This window comes from Lactuca serriola, chromosome 4, assembly GCF_051521515.1.
Source record: "Lactuca serriola cultivar US96UC23 chromosome 4, Lser_US96UC23_V15, whole genome shotgun sequence".
NCBI classification, from domain to species: domain Eukaryota; kingdom Viridiplantae; phylum Streptophyta; class Magnoliopsida; order Asterales; family Asteraceae; genus Lactuca; species Lactuca serriola.
In genome coordinates, this window is record NC_136411.1 from 202582790 (window position 1) to 202608978 (window position 26189).

At 36.2% G+C, this 26189-nt stretch overlaps 1 protein-coding gene across 1 annotated transcript; it reads right to left on the reverse strand.

Moving 5' to 3' along the window:
- Nucleotides 1-2537: 2537 nt before the first annotated feature.
- Nucleotides 2538-4704, reverse strand: LOC145100507 (uncharacterized). The gene is made up of 3 exons (XM_079037757.1): nt 4377-4704; nt 3547-3987; nt 2538-3462 (listed from the first exon to the last, which is right to left on the reverse strand). Exons 1-3 carry the CDS (start codon nt 4566-4568, stop codon nt 2662-2664), a joined length of 1434 nt encoding a protein of 477 aa, XP_078893883.1. The 5' UTR covers nt 4569-4704; the 3' UTR covers nt 2538-2661.
- Between the last annotated feature and the right edge of the window lie 21485 nt (nt 4705-26189).

The following is a 26189-nucleotide window of genomic DNA, read 5'->3' on the forward strand; positions in this document are numbered from 1 at the left end:
GTCTGGAATGACCTCAAAGCTTGGTGGCAGCTACTCCCGGACCAATTGGTATTACCGTCTGACCTGCTATTCTAGAAGAGTGAAATGGTGTCTAGTACTATAGCCCAATTTCAATAAGCCATTATACTTGTATACATTTGGATAGTTTGGAGCCACAGAAACCTTAAAGCTCATTCAGACGGTCAAGCCTCTCATAATGGTTTGGCAAATAACATACAAACTCTCTCCCACCTCTGGATTAACTCCAGATTAAGGAACAAATCTATTGGATGGAGGGATTGGTGTTTTGACCTTGTTAGCACAAGCTTTCTTATCTAAGCTGGGGGGGGGGGGGGTATAACGTTGTGTGTCTCTTGGTGTCTTGGTGCGTGCCAGATGCAGCCTAGTATATGTTTGGTGGGTGTTTTCTTTTCATTCGGGTAGTCTGAATTTTAGGCTTTTGGCTGCTCGCTGTAGCACTCCTTTCGGGTTTCTTTGTTGTGTGGTGTGGTTGTATCTCCTAGTGTAAGTTGGGGGGGGGGGTATCTATTGGTGTTTGTAGTGTTTTTTTCTCTCCTATCTATTTCTCATCTCCAAGCCCCAATTATCCTCTTTGCTCGATATGCAGCCTGCTGTGTGACGTATACTTTCTTACAGCAGGTGTTTTGCATGCCTCCAATGGGTCTGCTGGATCTACTATTGCTAGCAGCTTTACAGAATTAATGGTGAATTAGATGCATGAAGTGTGGTTTTGCTTTCGCTTGGAGTCATTCCCTGAATGCTGGCTTGGACGATTTTACCCCTGCATTCCATGTTTTAACTGTTGTGACAAGTCCTTGGTTATGGTTCATTTTCAGGGGTGGAAACTCTTTGATGATATGGTCTTTTCAGTTTCTATTAATTTGGTGCTAGCTCTAGTGCTAGTCTGGAGAGTTGGTCATTTCTCTTCTGACATAATTTTATCATTTTATAGATGATATGTGTAGCTCGATTTCCTTTTCTTTTTGTGTAGTTCTAGTGTTGGTCTTGTTTAGCCCTTTTGTTGTACTATTTGCAACTTTGTGTTGTTTTTGTTTTTTAATATATTCTTGCCTTTTAAAAAAAAACATAAATGGAATTAAAATTTTCATTCAAATTTTTATAAAGATGATGGGAGGGAGACTTTGTTGTTCCCATAACATTTTATCGTCAGGTTCAAAAATTTTCTAAATAAAAGCTTTTTCAAAACTGACATAAACATTTTATCGTCATGAAAAGTCCAAAACTTTTCTAGTTTTGAAATATAAATTTTTGCGAGGAAAAGAATTTTGCATAAAGTAAAATAAAATAAAATAAAAAGTTGAACAGATGGTAGGGACTGGGTATTACCATTCCCTTGGGAATTGGACCAAATCTTTTACATTGAACGTTATAAACTAATCCTATGAAACCGGTCTGTTCAAATCAACTTAAGCCCAAGCAGGCATCAAACACTTCCCGATGCGATTTAGCAAGTTAAAAACTAATAAAATAAAATAAATTGTTTTCATTAAAAAATAATATATTATATTATTTCCAAAAAAATAACAAAAGTTTTTTTTGTCCTACGTAAGATGCCGTGAGAAAACTTAAAGAAAACATTCATAAGTACTGAATGTGTACAAAAACAAAAATGTCTTATTTTGAAACAACAAAAATATTAAGGACTAAATATGTACAAAATGATAAATATATTACCATATTAAATCATTTTTCTTGGCTAACCCGGAGTAACCGGTTATAAGGACTAAATGTATACAGTTCAACAAGTTAAAGGGATAAATGTGAACGAAAAAAAAAAAAAACTCAGTGACCAAATATATAAAAACTAAAAGATATATTATCCTTTTAAATCATTATCCTCTTGAAAACTTCAAAACTTTACTAAATAAAATCTTTTTCAAAACTGACAAACATTTTATCCTCATAAAAAGTTCAAAACTTTTCTTAGTTTTGATAAATCTTTGTTAGGAAAAGAATTTTGCATAAAGTAAAATAAAATAAAATAAAAAGTTGAATAGAGAGTGGTGACTCGGTACTACCATTCCCTTGAAAGTTGGACCAAATCTTTTACATAGATACTGATCCTATGAAACCCACCTGTTCAAATCAGTTTAAGCCCAAGCAGCCAATCAAACACTATGCGATTTAGCAGGTAAAACAATAAAAACTAATAAAATAAAATAAATAACTTTCATTCAAAAATATTATATCCGATAATACAACAAAAGTTTTTTAATTCCAATGAAATCAAACATTTCATTTTTTGGTTAATTTCATAATACCATACACTATCTATTTTTTTTAGTAGGTGAAAGGATCTTACAACATTTAATTTCAATAAGTTAGTGAGATATACAACTACTATGGGTTGATATCACAAGTAACGAACTATTAGTATTTTGAAAAAAACATCATTAGTTTAAAAAAGTTAGTATCAAATGTAAGCAACTAAAACGTTATGTTTACAAGTTATTTTCTAAACACAACACTATAGTAATTTACCTTCTGACATCATTTTTTTTTAAAACAACTGTTTATAAAATAAAAAAAATAGTTCGTTACTCATTTAGAGATTAACCCCTTTAACATTTGAACTTTTTTCAAAAACCTATTTTCTAAATAGCTATATTACTAATATCTTTCTCTATAACATTCATGTTATCATACTTGTTTCAAAACCATGGCACAATGCTCTTGTCCTTTAAGATGATCCATATAGTCCACCACGCTAGTCCAACCCACATTGCATACTGTACAAGTTATCAAAGCACCAGATGCTGTTCCCCCTTCTTTCATCATCTTCTTCCTCTTTACATCTCCATCCTCTTCGCTTGCTAATGAGTCATTAGCTTTCCTTTTACCCTTCTCCGAAATGACAACTTTACCCTCTCCATTCACCATATCCTGCAACATTCTTTCTCCTTTCATTCGCTTTCCAGTTTTATATTCGGCTTTTTTGTGTTTCTTCCCTGAAAGGTGCCTGTTGAGCTCATCATAGGAATTGCAACAAACCTTACAAAGTTCACATCGTGTAGAGCTTCCTTCGTTTGGATTTACAACTTCGCCCTTGGTCAACTTCCCCGAATCAGTATGGGTTGAGGGCAAACCCGTCATTTTCTTTGATTCTTGAAGATTCCTCTTATGATTCCTCCCTCGCAGATGCCTGTAGAAGGTATCGCTGCTATAATCGATCTTACAAACTTCACACCATCGAAACTTAACTTCCTTTGAATCCTTAACTTTTTCCACATGCTTGGAAACTGGTGTCTTTGCCATTGAAGCAGTAGGCGTTGTCGATGGTGGGGTTTGTATTGTTTCTGAATCTTTAAGGTTTTTCAGGTGATTTTTCGCTGGATTGTGTTCTACAAGCTTCTGTTCGCTGTTACAAGTGACTTTACAAACTTCTTCTTCCAATTTCTCTGTGCCATTGTTGGAAGACTGAACCAGAGTACCATTGTTCACCTGATTTCAACGAATTTTCATAAATCAATTTTCAAAAAGGGATGCAATTGTACAGTTAACACAGTAATTTTGCTCAATTGTTACCTGGGTTTCTTGTTTCTCACCATGGAGATGCTCTGTATCTATGTTTCGATCATGGCATACCAGATCAGGAATGGTGCAAGTAAACAAAGATTCAATTGAGGGTACATTTTGTAAGAAATCTTCCTTCTTTTTCTTCTTCTTATCTGACTCATGGTAAGAATTAGCGTCTGCAACCGGTGGTGGCGTTTCTTGGATGATCGAAGATGAAACAGAGAGCTTTTGCGTATTTTTTAAATGCTTCTTTCCTTCCTTGTGTTCCCTTAACATTTCCTCGCTGTTACAAAATACATTACAGATCTCACAACGGATGCTTTGCGACTTTTTACTTTCAATCTTTGTTTCTACAACGTCATTCACGATCTGCGGAGGACTAGTTTCCGAGTTTGCAGGGGAATTGGAAGCCATGGGCGCCATTAGAGGTTCAGTGAAGCTTCCACCTGCCTGAATACAGATCGCTAATGATTTCCTTTCCCATTTTATCGAGTAACAAAACAATATTAAATTGATTCAAGATTCGTAATGAACTAATAATTAATTATTTATGAAATTGAAAAAAGAATGTACTGAAACAGACCTACAAACTCATCGTCATGAAGCAAACCCAATTATCCAACTGTATAGCTTACAAAACTTCATCCGTTGACAATAACAACAAATAAACAGTGGACTAAAAAATGAGTAAGGTGGGCCCTACAACCATGAACTATGGTGACGGAGGTACAAATCCGTCGTCGCCCCCACTGAAAGCGAAGGGACTTTCGCAAAAATCACGATCTTGAATTCTTAATAGGGGACAAAAAAGACATGGAACTTAGAGCGTAGGTACTTACATGTTCAGATGGAGTTAAATCACTTGTGTTTGTGTATGTGATGACATCAGTTCGTGAAGCTGCACAAGGGTCGACATCTAATGGTGACATCGGCTTTAATTTATCGTCAGCATTAGGTTTAGGGTTCAAGAATGAACAGGGGTGGATTCCTTGAGGATGAATCATGGTTTTGGAAATGTTAAATGATCGCATTGAAGGATTAGGGTTTGGAAACAGGAAGAAGGAAGATGAAGATGAAGATGTTTGCTGTTCTTACAACATTTTTGTTTCAGGAATCAGGGTTTGAGGGTTTTGAAGATAAAGATTGTTTGTTTGCAAGCTTTTTAAGTCTTTGTTATATTCAAATATACAGCCATTTATGGGAGAATTTTCAGACGAAAAGTGATTGCGTATGTTTGTTATATTTACCATTTATAGATGACACAGCTAAGAATCTGATTTGACATTAAATCATGCAATTATTTAGTTTACTGCTTTTTCTTCAAATAGTAATTATTAGATTAAAAAAAAGTAGGAGTATCAAAATGTTTATAATAATCCGAGAATTTTAGCTAAATAATAATTAAATCCACTCAATGTTTGTAATGTTATAATCCATCTATAAGATGCATGACAGTTTTTTGTACATCCCATCTACAAAAACAAAAGAAACGCCGACATGAATAATTCAATCTATAAAAACAAAAGAAACCCCGCCGACATGAATAATTCAATAGAGAAAAGGTTATAAAAATAACTATAGGGTATATAACAAGTGAGCATACCCGGGGGAGTGATGTGGCCGTATCGATGCTTAGTGGTAGCTCAAGCACATCGCCCTCGAGTGTGGCCTACGACATGAACAAGGCAAAGACATATCTTTGTGTGTGTGTGTTCGAGGGTGTTTGGGCACATCATGCCCATTAAAGCCCAAAATATTATGTTTCATGTATGTGGATCCAATTAGAGCCCATTAGAGTGTTCTAGATTCAAGATAGATAAATTGGAAGTTTATTAGTCTATTAGGCCCAATAAGGAAATCCTAGTCCAAAATAGACTTAAACTGAGATTTCAAAGGTTTCCGATTATTTGTTGACCATTTGGAGTGTTAGAATGAAGTATTTGATGAAGTTTTGTTGTTATAGAATAAGCATCATACATGCTTTCATGTTATTGATTCATAGTTGTTATAGGTGTTGTAGTTACAGGGCACCAAAATTTCTAGTTGTGATATTTGGTAAGCCAAAAAGTAGCTTATAAGCTAGTTTTTTGAAAAGTTACTTAGACTAGTTTTTTAAGAGTTTTTTTAAAAATTTCCAAATACACCCCTTAATTAATTATAGAAACAAATACTCTTACATGTCCTTTTATATAATTTTATATATTTCAGCTATTTTTACCAAACGTCATTTTTTTTATCAGCTAGCTTTTTATTTAAAAGTTAGTTTTTCAACTATCAGCTAGCTTTTCAGCTAGTATGCCAAATATAGTCTTTGTATTAATACTTTCAATTTTGTCATTTATACAATTGTGTCAAATGGATTTATCATTTGAATACTCATCATCAAGTTCAGATTTTGATGTCATCTGCCAATACATACACACGTATTACTTTAGTTATTTATTTTGTTGTATTTTTTAATTAAAATTTAAATTTTAATGTGTTAATTTTGTTTTTTTAATTATAAATATTTTATTAAAAATATAAAAAGTGGAGAGATATAAAAAGATGTTATTTTTTATGATTAGAGATGTCGATAGAAGAATGAAGAGATGGAAAGATCACAATTCACACGTCTTCTTGTGAGAAACATATTATAAAATCGGTGTTCCATATTAACATAGCATCCCACATAAGAAAAAGATTACAACATTTGTATTGACAAAATCATTAAAAAAAAAAAGTATGACATATATATTACAAGATCAGCTTGTAGATATAGAATTATTATATATAGATCACGTATCCTATAAAAAAACATATTACAAAATCACCTTTTTGTAAACAAACGCTTACACGAGAAACCTATTATGAGATTTTGGTTTCGCGTACAAACGTCACATGCCACACGACAATTTTTATTAGAAAAAGCGAAGGAAGCTTTTCATTAAAAATTGGCTAGCAAAAAGTATCACAAAATACAAAGCAAATTTAGAAATACTTAGAACTAAAAGAAGCGCAACTTTAAGAGTAAGGTGCTGTTTGTTTTTCTATAAAAACCTCTTCAAACCACTTATTGCTGCGCGGCGCAGCACACACGCAACACTTTCTCTCTCGCAGCAGTTTGTTTTTTGGAAGACTTCAGACTACAAAACCTCTGCGCGTGTGCTGCGTGGCGCAGCACTTGACATGCCTCTTCTAACCTCTTCAGCTTTTATTTTTTCTAAGTGTTTTTTAAGAATTTTTGTATAACTTTTTTTTTAATTTTTTTTTTAAACTTTGATTTTCTTAAATTTTTATTTACGGACGTGACACAATTTATTTTTATAATTTCCACGATTTTTTTAAACATGATTTTTTTAATTTTTTTTACCCTTTTATTAATAATATTTTCAATTTCAGTTGCATCTTTTTTAACGTGTGTAATTTTTTACGAACTTTATAGACAATGTTTGCAATACTTTCTTAATTTTTTTATTATTTCCTTTTTTAATGTTTTTTAAAAATTAGTTTTTTTTTCTAGAATAAAACTATTAGCTTCTTTTATATTATTTTAAGTTTTTTTTTTTAAAAAAAAAGTTTTATATTTTTGTTTTTTTACATGTTCTTTTTATTATTACTTCAATGTTTTAAAACTAGAATTATTAAATTTCGGTGTTGAGAACTATTTTCAGTTTATAAAATTAGTTTATTTAAATTTCAGTTTACTGTAGCAGTCTGTAGATGTTAAAAAACAAACATGTTTCTTATTATAGGTTGCAGTCGTTTGTTCCACCTCTTCTGCTACAAAGGATTGCAGAGGTGGTCCGCAGACTTCATGAATTTTCACTTCGAAAAAACAAACAGCACCTAAGAGTAAAAATCTAAGGGCATGTTTGCGTTAGCTTTTTTAGCATAAAAATGATTTTTAAGAAAAATATTTAGCTTATAACATTCAGAAAATGTTGATTTTAAAAAATATTTGGATAAGAAAAACTGTTTTTTAGAAGTAAATGGCTTAAAAAGCTAGGATTTTCCAACTTTTTGAAAGTTTTATTTTTTCCTATCCAAAAAGCTGTTTTAAAAAACGTTTTTTAAATATACAAACACTTTTTTAGCTTATTAACTTTTTGAAAAGCTAAAAAACTAATAAGCTATTTTAAAAGTTATCCCAAACACCCACTAAGCTGAAATCTTTGGCTTATGCTTCAACCAATTAAACAAATTTTAGTTGAATATCATCCGCAATATTTAAATAATTAATCCTAATTTTTCTGAAATAATAAAATTTCTCGCAAAACAATAAACCAAAAACCGAGTAAAGCTGACAATTCTCGACACGAAATTAATGGGTTTGGGCTGAGTTATTCAACTCGCTAACCTATCAACCCATTTATTAAACGGGTCATATATAAGTTTCTCAAAAAATAAACGGGTTGACCCGCCAACTCGTTTATATTCTTAATAAAAAAATTATTTTGTTTTTAAATGTATTTATGTATCAAGTATTAATATTTAATAAGTATTATGAGATATATATATATATATATATATATATATATATATATATATATATATATATATATATATATCATTGATTCATAGACCATTTGATTGTTTTGACATTTTGACTTGTGGTGGATGGTCTAAGGTCGTAAGTCGTAACCTATAAGGCTAGGTCTGTAACATGTTTTTATGAATGTTTTAATTTTTATTTGGATATTTAAGATTTAAATGTCTAAAATTTGATATGTTTGCATCAACCATTAAAAATTTATTCATGTTTAATTCTCAATTTTATTTATGAAATCTGACCCACGAACCCGTCAACTTGTGAACCCGTATAAATAAATGGGTTGGCGGGTCATATATGAATTTATGTTCCAAACCCGCCAACCCGTGACCTGTATATTTAAATGGGTCGTGTTTCGGTTGACATATTTTGACCCGCCAACCCATCAACCCACGACACATCAGCACGAACACGACACGATTACCATACGTAAAACCGAGGACAACAATACAGAAAAAAAAAAAAAAAAAAACGCTAGTTTTGGCATTACAAGGATGGAAAGCAATTGATCATGTCTAAGGCCCAATATAAGCTCCACTCCAACCTAGGGCCCACATCTAAACCTCGTTGAGACATATTGGTAGAATGGTAGTAGAAAAGGTAATGGTCCAATCCTTCAAAATCCAATGAACAGAAATGACATAAAATCAGTTGTAAAGACCACCCCCATCATGAGTAAGTTTGGAAATAATGAGATTCTATATAGACCAAGTCTCCAAGAAAAACAATAATTTCAATGGCACCCAACTATTCCATTTTATTATGCTTTGAACGAGAAAATAATTAGCGGAATCGATTACTGCCCTGCCCTTAGGGAGGAGGGAGTCATTCCCTCCCAACCCACTGAGCCCATTACCACATCATTTTTTTTTTTCTTCATCTTTTCGAACCCACAATACACGAAAACCTATCTTTTTGAACCCACTCAACCCACTTAGTTAAAAAAAAATACAAAAAATCAAATGTAAAATCTTAATTAGCAATAGAGTTATCGGCGATACCACTCCCGCTTCAACGAGTGGGTTGATTGGTTTCACTAACCCACTTCATCATCTCTCTCTACTTTCTCTTTTTTATTTTCTCTTGTACCATATGTTTTAAAATTTGTACCTTAGTTGTTTCGTATTTTTTTTAATCGAGTGGGTTGAGTGGGCTCAAAAAGATAGGATTTCTATGTGTTGTGAGTTGAGAAAGATGAAGAAAAAAAAGAAAAAAATTAATGTGGCAGTAGGTTCGGTGGGTTGGGAGAGAACGACTCCCTCCTCCCTTAAAGAGAACAACTATGGGATAACTACATACTTGATCCGATTAACAAACCAAGATATGTAAAAGGGGATTTTGAAGGTTCATAATTAACAAAATTATCTAATTTAGAAACTTCAACATCATCGATTTCAATGACATAATTAACAAAATTAAGAACGAAACAGAGATAAAAGCACATAATAATTCATTTTAACTTGAGAAACTTTATCGGTGATTACTCACTGAAAAAAAAATGACATTGGCAAACATGAGGTATGACAAAATCGGCCCATTATTGGGAAGAGAAAAACCATGAAAAATATTGTTTCCGCAGGCCGACTTCATCACTACATGCCTTTCATCGCTAAAATTAAAGGGAATGGCGAGACCATGTCCCCTTTATACTTGAAAAGATTTGTATTACAAATAAAATCATTAAAATAAATGAGAGTTGCTTTCACAAAAAAGAGTTGAATTCGTCCATGAACATCCATGACCCCTCTTTTGAAGCTTTTAAAGTCAAAAACACTTCCTGTAAAAAACGTCTATCGAATGGATTGGTTGGGGAATAAACATACACCAAATTTATTTCATCATTAGATTTAAACCCCAAAATTGGCCATAAATAACTATAAAATATTGAGATTTTATAAATAACCCCAAATTCTTCTTGGGACATTGGATACAATATCACCTTCGATTTCCTCTCTCAACTCGGGTACAAAGCCAACCAGATTGATGCCAATTGAATTGCAAATGTCCATGGATTTAATGACTTCGAAAGAAGTTGAATTTGCTGAAATGTTGTTGGGACTATATGGTCACCCGGAGCAACACGATGAGAGTCTAACCCAATTAAAAGGTTCACAAGATTCTAAACGCTAATTCCTGGAAGAGGAATCTCGAACAATGTTCTTAAATTTTAGTGATATTCGTTTGTTTTTAAAATTGGAGTTTAAAGGTGTTTAGAATGTGTTGTAGGTTTGGAAGGAATAAACAAATATGATCCAAAATCTGATTTATATGCTGAAAAATGGCGTTGGTGAGATGGAGGAGGAGATGGATTCATATTCAGATTAGGTATGCTGTTAAAATTGGAGCATTGTCCGGATTAGATGGCATGGATTGTGATTTGCAGCCCACCTCATGAATGGGATCCACTATATCAAGGTTATTAGACCTGCACATTCGTGGTCCCATACCAGTCTTGGTTTGGTCTCGAAACGATTCAGTCTTTTTGAGGTCGGTCTGGGAATGATCCGGTCTTTTCTCAGATCGGCCCCGTTCGGTCGTTTTTCCATCCGGTCTTTTTTTGGATCGGTCTTTTCAGACCGGTCTTTTTGCGAACCGCTCTTTTTTTGGACCAGTCTTTTTCGGTCTCGTCTCTCGGTCTTTCCATACGTCTTTTTCGGTTCGATTTACGGGTTTTTATTGTTCAGTTTCGATATTTTTTGATTCTTTTGTTTTGGTTTCGAGTTTTTTCCATTAATAAATATGAGATTATCACCAAAATAATAAATTAAAAATTATTAAAAATGATAATTTAAATTTTATCAAAGAAAAAAATAAAATAAATTAGATAGTTTGGGAATAAAAATTGTATAATTAACACAAAAATTATATATTTATAAAGTTTGGTTACAAGTCTATTTTTCTAGACCGCTCTCAAACCGGTCCGGTCTTTTTTAGGACCAATCTTCGAACGGACAGACTTTTTCTGAACCGGTCCGGAACAGTCTCAAGCCAGCCTTTTTTCGGTCCGGTCTCGTTTTAGACCGGTTCGGTCTCGGTCTTTTTTTGGGTCCGGTTCGAGATCAATCTTTTTGTGCAGGTCTAAAGGTTATCAACATCAAAAATTACCAATTAGTGAGGCCCATACCTATTATGTATTACATTAGTATTAGGATTTTACCCGTCTCACATTGCGGCGACAGTAACGTATTTAAGAATAAGTAGAAAGTAAGTTGTTACGTGTTGAAATGTTGAATAGAACTTAGAAAGACTTAAATTGGCAAACGACAAAAGTCATGGGCCAAAGCCATGCCAAGCAAAAATAATAAAAATTGTATTATATGTGACACATATATAAAAATAAGTAAGATTTCTTTTAAGTTAACGAACAGGAGTTCAAATAATTAAAAATGCTTTATATGAGTTCCAGCTCATATATAGGAAACGTACGTCAAAACATAGATGAACTCGAATTCAAACAAACACGTATATAAAAAAGCAAGTAATTTTTTTTTTTAAAATCAATGAACGAAAGTTCTTAATTTACACTGAAACGTTGACCACCTCTAATTTATACTGACGCATGCCAAAGTTTAGAAAGTCGGAAGGGTGGTAACTATAGGAAAATCAGATCGTATATATTACAAGAGAAAATACAAAAGTTTAGAAAATGAAAATGGTGAAATTGATATTTTTCAAAGTTCAAACTACGGATGGAAATGACATTTTAAAAAATAGAGAGTTAAAAATGTCATTTTACAAAGTATAAATGTAGACGAACTCGAATTTATACCGACACATACATAAAAAAGAAAAAAATATATATTTTTAAGTCAACGAACGAAAGTTCTAAATTAACGTCGAAACGTTGACCACCTCTAATTTATACTGACGCATGCGAAAGTTTAAAAAGTCGGAAGAGTGGTAACTGTAGGAATTACGAGAAATAAAACAAAAGTTTAAAAAAATGATGAAATTGAAATTTGTCAAAGTTCGAACACGGGGATGAAAATAACATTTTAAAAAGTAGATGCTTAAAATTTTCATTTTTCAAAATGTAAACATAGATGAGCTCGAATTTATACCGACACTTATATTAAAAAACAAGTAATTTTTTTAAGTCAACAAACAAAAGTTCTTAATTTACGTCGAAATGTTCACCACTCTAATTTATATCGACGCATACGAAAGTTTAAACAATCGGAAGAATGGTAACTATAGGAAAATTAGATTGTATATATTACGGGGAATAAAACAAAAAAAATTAGAAAATAATAAGATGAAAATGATATTTTTTAATGTTCAAACACACCATGAAAATGATATTTTAAAACGTAGATGGTTGAAATATATCATTTTACAAAAGTATAAGAATAATAACAATAGAAAATTAGTAAATTAGTAGAGGGACTAAAAAAACTATAAATTGAAAATCAAATGAACGCAGGACCCAAAATGTAAAATAAAAAAATGGAAGGAACGAAAAAGTAAAAAAAAGGGCCATCGACTTTACTATTTAGAATAGATATAAATTATCTGGAGGTTTTCCAATAGTCCCTCTTTTGTTGCAATACAGAAAAGGATTTCAGAGTCTCATAATTGAATGGATATTTAATTATGTGATGGCAATAACTTTCAGATGAGGCTGATTATCCTCTATTCCAAACTGCTTAGGTTTCCTTTGATGTCACGGTATCCTTTCCAGCCACCAAGACTTCCTCTCTCCTCTCTGTCACCCTCATTAGTGTTTGTCAAATTTGTTTGGGTTCATAGATTCGAAAATTCACTGTCATTTTTTCAAACATTTGATGTGCACGCCCTTATCACAACCCTATGTTAATTACACTTCAAATTCATGCTCACCATGTATATTTCTGTCATAAACATCGTTCCATTTTTCTAATTAACATAAAGTACCCACATCCTAATGTTAATTACACATAAACCATGATCATCGTGTATATTTCTAGTGGAAGAACACTAGATGATGAAGAAGAAGAATTATATGAACAAGTTAGATTTTAGAGGAACCGAGATAGTATCATGTAAAGGATCGAACCAGTTAAAGAAGAGTCTACGGATGGTACCTTTGGGTCTTTAGGTCGAGATTAAAAGAGCTTCTGACTTAATAACCGGAACGTGGGAATTCTGTATGGAGGAACTGCAACCCAATGGGAAGGCCAACCCAAGTGAGAACTAAGTACTCACCGAACCCTATGTAGTAGGAAATATGACCATAGAAATAAACCCTAAGGCTAGTGAGTGCGGTGTCACATTTGTCGCGGTCTACGTAGGCGCCACGTCAATTTTGCCACACTCCTTCAAAATTGTCAATTTCATGTCATGGATGGCCACACTTGTCATGATATATATTTTTTTTAAATTAATTAAGTTAATAAAATAATCATTTCAAACATATATATATATATATATATATATATATATATATATATATATATATATATATATATATATATATATATATATATATATATATAACTAAAGATTGATTTAACTAGAAAAATAATTAGGATTTATAAGTCAAGGGTTGATTCTGTAATTTTAGAAACTATTTATGTAGAGAAAATTTAGGATGGGTACTTTTTGTTAGTAGACTAAACCCTAGGGACCTTTTATGTTAAATCTGTAAAATTTTGTTGTCTTCTCCATTTAATATTCACAGTACAGGGGAAGTTTCTTCTATTTGTTACCTGCAATTCAAAACAAAAATTAAATTCCCATTTTCTCTCCATTTTGCCTAAACCATACACTATCTCTCATTGGTATAATTCTACCAAGTTGCCGAGCCGAGCTCGGCATGTCGAGGGCTCGCCCGATGTTTGCTGATGTAACATCCCAAAATTTACGACAAAAAATTTCATTTTTAATTTAATAATTATAAAACCATTTGTCTAAAACAACATCATAATATTATCTCATATCAAAATCAATGTATCCATAGTTAAAACATGTCATGAAAAAATAATATCAGAGTATAAATCTCATAGATCTCATGTACGGAATTCCTGGTGTGATGCGTTGCAGTCATGCCGACTCATTTCCCTTCGAAGAGGAAGTACCTGAAACCAAAACTGAAAACCGTAAGCACAAGACTTAGTCAGTTCCTCCATCATACCACATACCATACAATAAACCTACTACTAGGCATATATGGGTGCCCGACCTACCCTGATGATCATATATGGGTGCTCAACCTATCCTTGTCAGGCATACCGGGGTGCCCGACCTACCCCTATCAAACATATATGGATGCTCGACCTACCCTGCTAGGCATATCTGGGTGTTTGACTTATCCTTCGGTCTCTTTCAACCAGCTACGGGGACTATTTCAGGTCTACCACTACCACATAATAACATAACATAACATATTGTCAGGCATATCTGGATGCCCGATCTACCCTCCGGTTTATCTCAGCTGGCTACGGAGTCTAACCTACCCCCTACCACTATCACATAATATCATAGCACACTAGCACATAAAGCATAACAGATAGTGGCATAGTAGACAATTATCATAAAGACAATCATCTCAACTATAATCAACTATTAGTGGGTCGGCATTGGTGCCTTCTGTAACACCGTAAATTACTAAATTTTCAAACCAAATTTTCATTTAATAATCGCATAATTTTCATAACACATTTCTCGAAATCCCCATTTATTTAATTTACAAAACACATCACCATAATTATTTAATTAATAATTTAGGATCCTCGAACATAACTCCTTCTCTGGTGTGTACAATCAAGCCGATGCCTTCCTGCGATCCCGATAAGAACCTGAAACACATAACACATAACACGGTAAGCACGAAGCTTAGTGAGTTCCCCAAAATACCACACACATATAATTAGCCACTCGAGACTATAGCTCTGTAAGACCCTCTAGTCAATGTGTCTCTGTGGGACCCTCCAGTCCCACAACTCTAATGGACCCGGAGCCTCCGGTCCTAACTCTGTGGAGCCTCCGGTCCTAACTCTGAGTAATACACAACATAAATCACAAAGAAATAATGAAGGATATCATGATACATAGATAAGCACATAAGAAATCTCTATCACACAAAATACCACTCATGGTAAAGTATAGTGAGAAGACTCACCTCGGATGATGAACAACCTCTATAAATGTTGCTGCTACGCACCTGCCACTAACTATGTGCCAAACCCACAATTATCCCAATTAGAAACTAAGCCCATACTCTCACTCATTAGGTCTAAAGGTAGTCCACTAACCAGCCCATCAATGACCTAAAACCCATTGGGCCTACCAAGGCCCAATAATAGATGGGCTCTCATAAGGCCTAATTCTCAATCTAAACGACATGCCCAACCCAAGGGCCCAAAGCACAATATAATATTTCACTGATCAAAGTCACTAATACACAAGTCCAAAGATCTAGGCCCAAATACGAGATTTTGCCCAAAAGTCCACAGTGAGGTTACGTGGCGCGTACCTCCCTTGGTACGCTCAACGTACTCATGCATGCATGAAACTGATCGGGGACACTAACCCAATACGCGGGGCATATTGGACCTTACGTTGAACGTACGCTCAGTTTTGCCTAGCCCATTCTCTTGGTCTTAACCCGTTAAGACCTTAGCTCATTTCTTAGATTTGGACTCCCTTATAGCTCTTACTCCATAAAGTCAGTGACTTTAAGCCTTTGCATGGCTGATTAGGTCAAAAACACACAAAACTATTACTCTCTTAACTCAAAATGCTCATATCTCATGCATGGGTTGATTCTCATGATCAAGTCCTCATTTTTATGGATCCTCTCCGCTAGAAACACTTAAAAGGACAGTTATTAAGCTCTGGAGTGCAACAACTCATAAAGCCTCAAGCTTTGGGACCAAAAACCCTAAAATGGTCCATATCATGCATAAAACTAAAGGATGGGAAAGCTTTGAGCTTTATACCTTTAAATGATGCTCCAACCATAGAAAAGCTCAGATCCAAAGCCTGAGTTCCAACTCTATTCTCTTCCATGCTCCTTCTTCGCTCTAATAATCCCACAAGACACTTAAAAGCTCACCATGGTTACACACAAGCACAAGAACGAGGATTAGGGTTTAAGAGGGTTTATGGACTGAGGATGGTGGCCAGGAATGAGGCCATCTCATTCTTTATATAGGGACACTCCTCACAATTAGGGTTTTACTTTTGTGCCTAATATGCCCAGCGTACCCTCTGTTACGCCCAGCGTACTAGGTGGCTCCGCTTACAAGTTACGCTGATGAGTACGCTAAGCGTACACAAACGTATGCCCAACGTACTTCATTGCCACCTTATTCAATTCAAGGACTTATCCTTCCATAACTTCAAACTTCCATTGCTTCCTTGATATAACTCCGTTTCTCAATGAATCTAATGTCCTCGAAAAGGTGTCAAGATGCTCTACCCCTCCAGCAACTCGTCGCAATCCCCGAGACTTCCTCCTGCCCGGGTTGCAGCTCATAACCCTAATCTCGAACGATCTGAAGTAGCTGATCTATCCTTATCTATGAAATCTGCCCCACTCAAACTCCTACACATAAAGATTTCCTTTAGTTACCCATTTTCATGCTCATAACCCCTTAAGGGTCAACTTTGGTCTAAGTCAAGGTCAAGGTCAACACCTTGGTCAAAGTCAACATCTGGTCAAAGTCAATGTTCCGAGTTGAATCAACTCACCAAGTTGACCCATCAACTCGTCGAGTTCCATAAATCCAAAAACTCTGAACTCGCGATCCAACTCGTCGAGTTCTTTCACAACTCGTTAAGTTCCTCCTATCCATGGTATTGGGACTTTCCCATTCTACTCGTCGAGTCATCCTTGAACTCGTCGAGTTTCCGTTTTACATAATTAGGACATTTCAACCCAACTCGTCGAGTTCCTCTATGGACTTGACGAGTTCTTCACTCTGTTGAGCCATCTTAATAGATTAAGCTCCTATCCTTCATATCTAAACCACATACTTCATCTACATACTAGAAATGCCCTTTGAAGGGTAAAGTTTCCAACTTTACCCGTTAATAGTCCTTCTTAATGGGTTTAGCTCAAGCCCTAGTTCTTTAAGACTTAGATCTTGGTCCAAAAGCCATAATACTCCAAACCAAAGCATGAAAACTAAGATCTAGGCCCTAGACACCAAATAAGCATGTAAAGTCTCAGACTTTCCCTCCATGCATGACATTTTGGGGCTTAAAAGGTCAAAATGACACCTTAAAGCTTGCATGGGGCTTCCATGGCCATAAATTTTGCACCTTTATGCCATGAAACCCCTTCTAGACCCCATATCTGAAAGGTAAATCACTTGGGACGTCTATTTCCCAAGGACCAAGCTACTTGGACCAAAAACTCAACAAAATTGGAGATATCTAAGAACATAATGGACAAGTTAGGAGATTTTTACCTTTATTAAACCAGAAATGGAGCTTAACTTCTAGATCTACTCTCCTCTTTTAGGTCCTTTCTCTTTCTTCAAGGATCCTCTTCTTGAACTTCACAAAGAACACACAAAAATGACCCAAAAACACTCAAAAGTGGATTAGGGTTTCATGGCTAGGGTTTGGGGTGATTGAGGCTGCAAATGAGGCCAACCTTTGGAGGTTAAGTTGTTTAAATAGGGTGCAAAACCCTAAAATTAGAGTTTCACTCTGCTAGACCTACTCGTCGAGTTGGGGCTCCCAACTCGTCGAGTAGGTTTCTTAACCCGCGTCCAAGAAATAATTCCTACTCGACGAGTTTGGGGCTCCAACTATATTTGGCAAGTATTTGACCCGATTGTGCATGGTCTTTTTGGGTTGCCTTCACCATAGCAACTTGACAGGATGATTTATAATGAGAGAAGAAATATTATTAATATATTATGGGAATAATATAAGGAATAATAATATTGTTATTTGATTAATATATAAGTCATAAATTAATTAGGAATTAATTTGGTGACTTAAAGTGATTAATTGAATAAAGGGGCATAAACTGTCAATTGTATGATAGTTGTACTTTGGGCTATGATTCCTTATGTATAAGGGAGTGGACGATTTTAGGGTTAGGAAAGGCCTAGAAATCGTCCAAGGCTTATCAATAAGGAGATTGGATTGCTTAGGGCCTAAGTTATCCAATTAGGGTTTAAGAGTGAAACCCTAGGAGGCTCACTAGTATAAATAGACCCTTAAGGCTAAGAAAATCGGCACCCTTGTGATTGAAGAAACCCTGGCCGACTTTTCTTACTCTCCCCTCTCTCTCTAATCATCCTCTTGCTAAGTTGGTGTTTGTAAGCCATTAGAGGAGTGACATTTGTGACTCTAAGCTCCAAGGACAAGAAGATTCAAGCAAGCAATTCAAGGTAATCTTTCAGATCTGATTTCATGTGTTATGATATGAATGTTTTTTCGTTAGATCTATCAATCAAAGTCTTGGATACATTGCATGTTCAATTAGAGAAACCTAGATCCAAGCATTAGGGTTTGTATGTGCACATAGGAATGTTCTTATGGCTCAAACCCATCATTAGCGTCCTTTCCAGAAAATCCTATATTTTCTAAATAAAAGCAGTCTTCTACCAAGACTCGACAGAGTTATGTTGTAAAGAGTAATTTTCCCTTAAACACTATCATTACCAAAATACGGTATTTGACTTTAAAGAGTAAGAGAATATCACTAGTAGAATACTAGGAGAAAATAACATATGCCTCAGTAGAAATACTGCTGACTAAGGCAAAAGAATCATAGACTCCAGGAGAGTATCGAATGAATGATACACCTGGCTCAATCTAAAAAAGGGAAACATAGACCCCAGATGGTATCAAATGTACGATACGGCTAGCAAGGTCTAAAACAAAGAAACACAGACCCAAGACAGTATCAAATGAACGATACAGCTAGTAAGGTCTAAAAAGAAACACAAACCCCAGACAGTATCAAATGAACGATACAGCTAGCAAGGTCTCAAACAAAGAAACACAGACCCCAGACAGTATCAAATGAACGATACAGCTAGCAAGGTCTAAAACAAAGAAGACACAGACCCCAGACAGTATCAAATGAACGATACGGCTAGCAAGGTCTAAAACAAAGAAGTAATCCTAAGAGTATTGTTTCAAGAATACAATGTTAATTATCGTTACCTTAAGGCCATGAATTATAAGGTAAGCATGGAGATAAGAGTACTTGACGCTCTGCAAGCATCGGAATAAATACGAAATTTGTCACCCCTTGGCTTGGTAGGCCGTGGACTGTAGCTAGCAGTCAGGGTGCGGGAGTGTCAGTCCCATATAGATCTATACACATAATGCCCGCTCTCCCTACAGGAGACTCTGGTTACCAACATGACAACGTGGAAATCTGTGTCCTGAAGATGCATCTCATATAGTGAATTCTGATGTAGGTACTGGACTAACGATAGAGACTCACAAATGAACTGACTCCTTTGGAATTCGCATACTAGAAAGAGTAAATAGAGCTTCCTAACTATTCCTATAATAGTTACTAGTGTCTCTGATCTATGAATGATGAATGAAAGGATGCCCTTGCTACCCAAGGGAAATGAACTGGCCGATGTAAACCTTTATGTCTATACGTGTATACATGATATATAACTAATGTTTAAACGACCTTCGGACGGATATCCGATACCCACTAGACCACATCCCAACGAGGAAAAGGAAATAGGGCGAACTAGCCTTCCTAAGTCTTTTAAACATTATTTATATAACTATACAAGTACAGACATGCATTTAACGAAGCAGAAGTATAGAAGTATAGGAGAAAACTTTGGAAAAACCTTTACACATAAGAAATTTACGACTTGAAGTCAGTTTGTTAAACAAGTTTGAAAATCGTTCATAAACACGTTTAGAATATAATTTGATAAAACAATATAAGTAAAGAAAACCTTTGTTTAAAACACTGTTGTAACTGGTTTAGAAGTAAAACATACAGCACGAGAGATAAATTGATGAAAGAATTAAACAAGTAAAGACGTTTTGGAAAACCATCTATAGTATTATACTTGGTAAAACAACTGAAAGTGTAATAAATCCTTGTGCATGTGGGTTATTAATCACATATGATTGATATTATAACTAGCATGTTTTAACTTGTATCCCCCCCCCCATAAAAGCATGTAAAAACATTTAAAAGGTTGATTCAGGGGTATGAACTCACCTGTTGTAAGTGGATCGGGCGAAGGTGCCGGTTGAGTGCTCGGTGTCAAGTAAGGACTTGAACACACTTAGTGACCTATTAACATATGATGTCATATGTTTACATACAATTAGTAATTATAATACTAATTAAACACATATACGCATCCTAATGAACGGAAAACACTTTGGTCAAGTGCTAGGAGTGCCCCGGGTAACATCTAAGGGAGTATATGGCCTAGTTAGGGAGTTTACTCTTTATAGATTTTACGGCCCAATTGACCAACTCCCCATGAGTTTACGGCTGTAAACTCATGGGTGGTGTATCTTTGGATGCTAAAAGGTCTTATATCACTTGTGGAATTATGCTAGGCTCAAATCTAGGGCTTATGAAGGGTTTAAGGCCTCAAAATGACCATTTTAGGGAGTTTACGACAGTAAACATAGAGTTTACGGCCGTAAACTCCTACTAGCCCCTTCCTTTTGTGTTTTGAGGTCTTAAATGGTAGAGGATAAAGTTCTATGCGTTTTTCCAAGTCAAATGGAGAAGTTAGGGCATCATTTGGGCACTTTTTGGGAGTTTACGGCCCATGGACCAATCCTAGGGGGGTTTTCGTAAACTCCTAAGTCTAATGTTTCCTTGATGTTTAAGGCCTTTACTTCAATGGTGGTTGCTTCTAGACATTTTTCAAAGCCTTAGGAGGTGTTTGAGGGCAATTCTAACACCTTAATTGGTGTTCACGGCTCTTGAAGAGGGGTTTACGGTCCAACAATGTTCTTGGGCCGTAAACTCAAGTTTACTCTCCAAAATGCAAGGTTTTGGTTTTTCTAAGCTCGAAGGTGTAAGTCCACAAGTCATATCTAAGCCCTAGGAGAAATTTAGAGGGGTTTTGGGGCTTCAAAACCCCACTTAAGGGTGTTCACGGTCCAAGAGTGTTCTTGGGCCATAAACACATGAGTTTGCCCCTATTTGATGTCTTAAACACGAATTTGTATGTTAACTAAGCTAAACAACAAGTTAGGGTAGATTACTTACTAGTTTGGGGCTCGAAATGGGCGTTTTTGGATCGAAAGCAAGTTGTAGAGAGAGAGTGTAGAGAGAGGTGGAAAGGTTTCAAATGGAGTCCACTCCCCCTTATATAGGGGTTGAGCTTGTGGCTCAGTAGAAATCTACCCAATACTGACATTAAACGGGGCTTTTGGTCGCACCCGATTAAATGGTCATATTTTGACTTGTTTGTAACTAAAACTTTTCAAGGGATTAATGAGGGCGTTTCTAATGTGTTCCAACCCTTAAGAATTCATAATAAAAAGTCCCCATTTAAATTATCCTAATCCAAAAAGGTTAAAGGACAATTTAACAAAGCGGGTTTTATTAACGGACGATGGGGTTAAAAATGACGGGATAAATTTCGGGTTGTCACGGAATCTTCGAGTTGGTCACTTAAACATGTGGCCAAAAATCGTTCCTACTCGAAGAGTCAGGGTATCCAACTCGTCGAGTAGACATTTCAATGATGAAAATAAAGTTGTAGAGAGTCGGGGTGTTACAGGTATGAATCACATGTGCTTCCTTTGATTGGTCATCAGGAGCTTCATCAGTGTGTTTCACATCCTCATGTGGTTCATCTAACTATACAAGGGTAACCTTCATAATAGGTTTAGGATTCAAGAAATAGGTGGGTAGTCTTGTCTCACCATGTTCTGTGTATACCTTCATCACTTTGTGCTTACTAACATACTGAGAAAAGTTTGCAACATCTTCATCATTTCCTAAAGGGTGAAGACCAAAGTAGAAGTCTCCACCGGGCACAGGAAAATGGTAGTATATAACAGGAGGAACCTCGTATCTAAAACCTTTCATGATTGCATAGTTTACAGTTCCTTCGATGTAACAGACATCAGGATACTTGGTGAACTCACCTCCATGGAGTTACTTCAAAAAAATTCAACAAATCAAAAGAGGAAAAAAGGGAAAACTACATACCATAAACAACCTTGGGGTTGAAGGGTTTGTTTAACAACCTTACGTGCCACATTGGTATGTTCATCCACCGTTAATCTCTACAAATCGCAACTTAACTAACAGAACATATTTTGTGTCTAGGGCTTTTGTTGATCTTGGTTAAACAACGACGAGCTACTTTATTGAGGAGATGGACTGATTTTATTGAGATTAAGCGGGAATGATTACAAGGATAAATGGACTAAAATATCCTCAAGTTAGAGGGCCTGAGTAAATTAACAGGACCTTGGTAACGACTGTTAAGCCATTAGACCAAACTTGCAACAAAAAGAAACTATTGGACCATCCTTGCAAGCCCAAATCATTTTTGACCAAACTTGCTAGTTTTGACATACCACAAGGATCATTCTTACAATTTTGTCCTAAATTGATTGTTAAAGTTATAATATACATTTTAAACTATTCCGACGGTGGAGGATGTAACAACCCAAATTTTACAAAGAAAATTTTTCGTTTTAATTAATCAAACCGATTACACATTCCATAGGTTTTCAAAACATTTGTTTCCAAATCACATTCATTACATCATTGTTGTCTTTTTCTGAAAACATCTGAGAGTCCCAAAACATCCAAAAGAGAGGTAGAGTACGCGCCGCGTCATCACGCCTTGCCCTTGCCCTTAGGCTCTGAAGTACCTGCAACAATCAACAACCTGTAAGCGAAATGCTTAGTGATTTCCCCAGAGCATACCACACACAATCCACACAACACATATCCTGATAGCCATAAAAGCTACACACATAACACATAAGCCATGCATATATAAAATCTGTAATAGTGCCATGGGCTACCCCGCATGGTCTTTACCTAGGACTGCCATGGGCTCCCCCTCATGGTCTTACATCCAATGCCATGGGCTACCCCACATGGTCTTCACCTAGGACTGCCATGGGCTACCCCTCATGGTCTTACATCCAATGCCACGGGCTTCCCCTGGGGTCTTCATACACATGCAATCACATATCATAACAAACACAAGATATCTATCACATCTACAGTAATCACATAATGGGCCAACCTTGGTGCCTTAGACCCATAGGTATGGTGAGAAGACTCACCTGACACGAATGCTGCACTAACACTTTTTGACTGAATATACCCCACGAGCTGATCCAACTTAGTTGCCTAAAGAGCGACATATGATAACCAGTCATTACCCTCAAAATCTGCCCTGGTCCACTTCAGTTAAGATCGAGTCAACAGTCCATGTTGACCCTAACTCGCCGAGTGCAACTAGTGACTCGCCGAGTTTTAGGGAAAATATTCTACACGTCGAGTCACCTAGGTGACTCGTCGAGTTGCTCCTTCGACTAGCTGAGTCTATGACAATCTTCATCCGACTCGTTGAGTTGTTCATCCAACTCGTCGAATTTATGGCAACATTCGTCAGGTTCGCCGAGTTGTTCATCCAACTCGCCGAGTCCATGCCTATCTTCATAAGACTCGTCGAGTCACCCTATGCGACTCACCGAGTTCCTACAGATCCGAGGCCATGCAGACCCATTTGAAGCCATGCAAAGCTTCCAAATTACAGATGTAAGCTTCTAAGGTATGCTTCTCACGTAAAGTTGCAAACTTTACGTGAATGCAAGGCTTTTAAGCTCTCAAATAGCAATCTAAGCTTAGAATGGAGTCATACACTTGAGGGGAAGGCTCATGCTAGGCACAAATGATAACTTTATGCATCTAAAGTCCAAAGGGAGTCCAAATCTGAAGTTACAACTTCAGATCTTGGCTTAAACTCAAAAGCCCTTTCTTAGATTTCATGCAAAAGAGGGTTTTTGGTGGAAGTGATCCAAAGAATGGCCTCATACCTTCAGGGAGTGCTTCACAAGGGTGGATCTTGAATCCCCACGAGTTCTTTGCCGCCTCTAGCTTGCTTCCTCAAGTGTTCCCTTCACCAAGTCCTTCCTTCAAGCTTAAACCCACTAAAGATCACACACACACGAATCAGGGTTTTTGGAAGATGAGGAGTTGTAAAGGGAAAGCTAGGGGAGGCTAATGGCCCCTTTAAATAGGGCTCATGGCCCCGAACTTAGGGTTTTATCTGCTAGAATCTACTCGTTGAGTGCCTTCCTGGACTCGACGAGTAGGTCGTTAAACTTCGCGGACTAACCAGCTACTACTCGATGAGTAGGGAAGCCAACTCATCGAGTAGATCCTTTAAAACTTGAACGAAGCAATACTAATATTAGTACCTGAGGATCAGGGTGTTACAGAGGAAAAGGAGACCGGTGATATATTGGTGAGAAAATGAAAGGATTAATGGATTAATAGCACTATTGCTAGATTAGGACCGTTATACCCTTGATACAAATCAATAAATAGGTGGAAATAGCATTATTGCTAGATTAGGACAAGAAATTCTTCTGAAGTGTCAGAGAATAGCACAAACTTTGAGAATCCAAGAACTGACTTTTCATTCCCAATTTCTAGTATATAATGTGAAAACAAAATAACCGCTACTCTACTAGTTCCCACGATCTTATTTTGAGTGGAGAACCAACTAACTTTTCTGATAAGTTCAAATTAAATAACAAAGACATAAAATTAAAACATGCTTGGAATTAAAAAGTCGGAGCTTGTAACTGAATCAAATTGACCCACTTCTCATTTGGGCTTGGCGGTGTTGGGTGAATGGTTGGGTTCTTCCTGTCATCCTCTCCCTCTTCAGAAAAGTTTGTCCTCAAACTTGGAATTGGCTCATTAGGGTCAAGTAGTAGGGTTGTAGATCAGCTACATTAAAAGTAGCAACAATGGCATAAGTACCTGGGAGGTCAATCTGATACGCGTTGCCATTGACTTTGGCAAGGACCTTGAAGAGTCCGTCAGATCGAGGGCTTAGTTTAGAGTGACGTTTCAATGGAAACCTTTCCTTGCGTAAATGTACCCTTACAAGATCACCCGGTTGAAACAAGATGTGTTTGCGGCCTTTGTCACGACGATACTTGAGATGCTCGTTATTTGTAGTGATTCGATTGTGCACCTATTGATGGATGGATTTAATATCAGTTGCCAAATCACTGGCCTGCTGACTGAATTTGGAAGTTGTATCAAGGACTGTCAAATCCAGCGGGGTGGAAGGATTCAAACCATACACGACAATAAAAGGACTGATTCCGGTTGTTTTATTCGGGGCCCGATTGTAAGCAAATTCAGCCCGAGGTAGTAACTCGTCCCACTATTTCAGGTTGGTTGTAATAAGGGCACGTAATAACGAACCAAGAGTGTGATTTGTAACCTCGGTCTGTTCATCAGTTTATGGATGGCTTGAAGTGCTAAACTTGAGTTTGGTCCCCATTTTTCGCCACAATGTCAACCCAAAGTGGCTAAGAAATTTGACATCCTGGTCACTAACCATCATTTGGGTTATTCCATGAAGACAAACAATTTCTTTAAAATAGAGATTGGTGACTTGAACAGCGTCATATGTGGTATGGGAAGCAATAAAATGGGCCATCTTTGAAAACATGTCTACTACAACCATCACAGAATCTTTCTGAAGCTGTGTGCGTGGCAAACCGGTAATGAAATCCAAGCTAACATCTTCCCATGGAGAAGTTGACACTGGTAATGGCATGTATAAACCATATGGTGCAGAATGACTTTTGGCTCGATGACATTGTAAGCAATTCCTGATAAAATGCTCGACATCACGAATTAGTTTTGGCTAGAAAAAATGACTTTTCAGAATGTGAACTGTCTTATCAAGACCCAGATGGCTAGCTAGTCCTCCTCCATGAGTTTCTTATATCAAAACAATTCGAAAACTATGGTGAGGAATTCAAATTGTTGTGTTTTGAACAAATACACATTAACAATGTGGTATTCACCCGCAGAATGAGTCTGACAGTTAAAATACGACTCCCCAAAGTCGGCATTTGTTGGGTATTCAATTTTAAGCATGTCGAGCCCAAGGACTTGTGGTTGAAGGGAAGTAAGCAGAGAATATTTGCGAGAAAAGGC